Consider the following 4,688-nt stretch of genomic DNA (forward strand, 5'->3'; position numbering starts at 1 on the left):
GCTGGCGACCCCCAGGGGGAGGGCCTTCTCTGTGGGTGCCCCCGCCCTCTGGAACGATCTACCCCCCGAGATCCGGATGATTCCGGATCTCCTTACTTTCCACCGCGCCCTCAAGACATGGCTTTTCCAACAAGCAGGCCTGGCCTAGGGAGGATTTTAAATCGGGTTCATTTTTTAGAAAATTTTAAACAGCACAACTTTAAAATATTTGGTCTTAATTGGTTTTATTGGGTGGGGACTGTAAATATGTTTCTGTTTTAAATATGTTGTGAGCCGCCCTGAGTCCCTGTTGGGAGAAGGGCGGGATATAAATAAAAAAATAAAGTAAAGTTGGTCAGCCAGTTACAAATCGAACTGATGCTATCTATCCCACATTTTTCTAACTTACAAAAAGTTAGGTTGTGGTCTACTTTGTCAAATGCCTTACTGAAATCCAAGTATACTATGTCCACAGCATTTTGCTGGTCCACTTATTTAGTCACTTTGCCAAATGTGTTGAAATCAAGCTTGAACCATAGGCCAATACAGTAAATGGACATCTCAAAGGATGCCACTGCCTCTTATCTTTCCACACCTCAGCTCCCATAGAAAACAGTGATGTAATGTCTTTTCTGCAATAGACCAAAAATTGAATTTATTTATATACTGCCCTCTTTTAATAATGCATAAAAATAATTAATTAGTGAACTAAGTTCACAAATGCACACTGTTCATTCAGTCCTGAAGTGAAGCAGTGATACATTATGGATTTGGAACTCAGTTAGCAAATTATACCATATAATACTATGCCACACAAATTGAGTAGCCTATGGTTCACAGTTGCCATTTTTAATTGTAAGGATTATAGCATTACTTTGCTCAGATTTGGGATTTAATTTGCTGCAAGCTTAACTGAATCCTCAAGATATGCATAGTATTACACTTCTCAAGCTCAATGCAGGATAAGCAGCTACCAACTCTAAACCTGAACGTGCAAGTTTAGGGAAACATTGCAACATGTGTCCTTAAACAACTCAAATTGCTTGTGCAAGTTACAACTTGTTGCTGACAAAAGAGAGCCGAGGATGATCAACTATAATATCTGAAAGCATCCCAAAGTTACCAAGACAGGTTACATAAATTCATGCCTAGCCTATTTCTATTCAACCATTACAGGCCAGTAAGCCACAAACAGAGTTTACCACAGTGGTTTTCAATCCTTTTCACATCCTTGGCACACTGACAAGGTGCTAACTTACACGGTCAACCATCTTATAGGCAGGACTTTGGGTTACAAAAGGTCCTGTGACATTACAAGTTACTGCAATTCATGAGGGGAAATGGAGACATCACAGAAGTGGGGCTCTGGCAAAGCAAATATGCAGCATTTTCCATCCTTTACTTGTGGCTCGTCGATGCAGTACATCTGCTTTATTATCTGCAAGGCCAATAAGAAAAAAGATGCCCTGACAAAGCCCTGATCTTTTTCTTTTTAAATAAATGATTTTAAAAATATGCCTAACACAAGTATGGCAAAGATCAATTACATATTACTAGAATAATGGCAAAACAGTTTATCACTAATTTGTTTAGGATAATGCAAAAACAACAATGGAAATTTGTGAATGTCCTCTATCTATAAGATGGGTGTCAAAACTGCATTAGCTCCCAACAGTCTTTCTAGTTGCAACTACTGTAACCGTGGTACCACCCTGCCCTGACAATATTCTTTTCTCTGAAGTGCCCCTACAACATTGCCGTCATCTCATCCCCAGACCAGAGTAAGATAGGCTTAAATCGTCCTTAGCTGCCCTGAGGTTAATAGAATACTTTATCTTATATTAGCAGGACTAATGACAACGACAAGGCATGTAAACATTTGTTACCCTTTGCATCCCATGACTCTGTAGTGGCCAGCCCAAATACCAGTCCAAATGAGATTTATTGGCTGTTTCATGCTGATGTGGCCGTGTATCTTTCGCTTTCATCCCGACCAACTTTGTCTGTCCTCCTTATGCAGATAGACACAGCAGAGTCATATTAGCAGCCTTCTAGATTGTCCAGCCAAGTCTTCTGTAAGAGTTATAGGGTTCTTTAGCACAAGGCTCATAAAGTTAAACAGTGTGATATAAAATAGTATAATGGTCTGAAATAGCCTAACAGGCTGAAATTATGAGGTTAATCCTATGCTCCGCAGTGGAATCTGGAACACAGCATTTATTGCCTATGGGAAGAAAGGAAAGGGGCGAAATATCCTGAATTAAACTTGCTACTTGTGACTCAGCTCACTTTGTAACTCTGATATGCTTTTCTGTATGCATTCTAATTTTATTCCTTCTGGGTTATGACACAATGGGATATAGGGGAAGGGGCAGAGGAAGTAGCCTAGGAAGGACAGATAGTGCCCTAGAGTCAGACCTGTCTGATTTCCGCTGTAGTGCTGTGACTGGTAAAAGATCCCAGCACTTTCTCACCAGCTAGTGACACACTGAAAAGGGACAGCAACAAAACTGGAGCTCTCAACCAATCCCTCTGCTTAAATATGTACCGTACACTCACAATGAAGACAGCAACATTTGGCAATGACACAAAAACAAACGCAATAGAGGAAATGGGGAAATGCTTATAGTGACTATGTATATTTTACAAAGCTAGTTATTTTTCATGCTACCGTGCCCTGAAAAACGTTGCAAGGCATTTCACAAAGGGGAAATCTGGGATGGTGAGGTTTACATCTTGCCATCTTTCCTTTTTATCAACAAATATCTCATCTCTCTGGCAGTTAAACTCAGCCTGTCCTCTGACATAAACAGGAAATGAGAACCCCGCAGAGGATACACCTGCTGAGCTTTCAGAAAACAGCAGCGATAACCTTTAGCCATGTCTTGAGTTTAGAAACCAGAATCACCCCAAGATGGTTATTCTCTAAGCATATGACCCGTCAACATATTCATCTCAGTGGGTAAACGCTGAAATTTTATTACTTTATAAATGTCAACAGACTAAGGATACTACTCTGAGCATACGAAGCTGTATCTATTTTGACCTCTCCACCCTGAATCTCTTTGTAAATAGAACTATTTGAAAACAGAGCTCTCCTGGGGATTGCCTGCTAGAAGAGCAATGGCAGGGGATCAGAGCATGTAACGAAGGTAAACTGGTTAAGGAAACATTAAAACAAGGGACATGCCAAGCTTCTTCCACAAACACTATTCAATGCTGGACTTACCTTTGCTAAGAAGAAAATCACGTATGAGGTGTAAGATCTATGATACTTTATCAACGGAAGGAGGAGGAAGAAGCAGCTGCAGAGAAGGGCAGATATTGAAACACCCAAGATAATAATAGTCCATAGTTAACCATTCCTCTATATTCCAAATATAATTTCTCTCAAATGCTTTTAGTTTATGCTACTGTATAAAATTCAGTTTCAGCTACTTCCTTTCTTTCTTTGTTTAATTTGGAAAAAGTTAATTGCAGATGTCCTGCAGTATGTCTAATATAGAGGAGGAAGAAGAGGAAGGCTTGAACAATAAACATTAAAAACAAGGCATAACTAATTAATCTTTAGAGAGAAATTATATTAACATGCCTCTGGACTTCCATAAGAATTGCAGGAAACTGCTGGTTTACCTATTAGGTTTCATTTGGTCTACACACATATTGGGATAAAACATGCACATTATGACATTATATATTATGTACATAATATAAAAGAGACAATATCAGCAGAAATTCTGATCTTTGTACTGATGTTACGGTAGGATAGGAATAAACAGAAGGCTTTCATAGAAAGGTATTTAAAATTGATTACACTAATGAGCTATAACTTGTTAGTAAAGGATGTTGGCAAACTACTTACCTCATCATACAAGCCCTGCAAAGCTACTCTCTTAATGTAGCAGAAAATTAATACTGGAAGGAAAAATAAAAAATAAAAATTTGTGCACTGAATCCAGTTCTAAACAAATTATATCTTTTTATCTATTTCTTAACTTCCACAAAATGACTCCACTCTATTAGCCTCCATATGTGTTGACTATAACTTCTATCATTTCTAACCTGTGGGCCCTAGATTGGTATAAATTGGCCCTAGTTTCCTATTACATTTGAATGGTTTCCCTACAGACTAACAACTGATTAAGTGTCATCAATATGTCATACAGCCTTCTTCCCCAAAGGACTTTTCTTACAGATCTTCAGAAAACCCTAACCCTAACCCAAAAAAATCAACTCTGATTACACGTATTGCCTTATGGATGTACAAAAGAATAGACCAAAGCAAATGCTGAATTATCTATAGATAAGTGTTGCAGTTTAAGCTGCAACTAACCTAATATCTAATTAATCACATAACCAAACAGCTACAGAAAAAGAATACTGAAACATAACAAAAAATAAAAGAGAAAGATAACAGACATTACAAAGAAAACATGATGTAAAGGAATGAAGATCCAAGGAAAAGCACTGTTTTTCAAGCAGTAAATTACCCTTGACCACATATTGGTCAACCTTTCCCCATAGATCAAGGTAGAGGCTAAGCACAGCTTGTCAAACCATGGTTTTAAACTAACTATGGCTGAGTTTTCCTATCAAAGTAAAACTATTCTTTTAGCGATTGTGCAATCATAGAAAATTCAGATTTTTCATATATTTCAAATCTTTGGTGGTTCAGCATCACATTTTCATCTTTAAACCTTTAACCTTCC

General features: G+C 38.1%; 1 protein-coding gene across 1 annotated transcript in view; it reads right to left on the reverse strand.

The window, feature by feature from the left end:
- Positions 1 to 3,894, reverse strand: part of ITPKA (inositol-trisphosphate 3-kinase A) — a gene marked incomplete at its 5' end in the record, with an annotated part of 24,552 nt that extends 20,658 nt beyond the window's left edge. The window contains one exon of the mRNA XM_015824771.1: positions 3,842 to 3,894. Within this exon, the coding sequence (XP_015680257.1) occupies positions 3,842 to 3,894 (53 nt within the window). The remainder of the gene's footprint in view (positions 1 to 3,841) is intronic.
- Between the last annotated feature and the right edge of the window lie 794 nt (positions 3,895 to 4,688).

Source organism: Protobothrops mucrosquamatus, unplaced genomic scaffold (assembly GCF_001527695.2).
Source record: "Protobothrops mucrosquamatus isolate PMUCROS unplaced genomic scaffold, P.Mucros_1.0 scaffold2348, whole genome shotgun sequence".
Lineage (NCBI taxonomy): Eukaryota > Metazoa > Chordata > Lepidosauria > Squamata > Viperidae > Protobothrops > Protobothrops mucrosquamatus.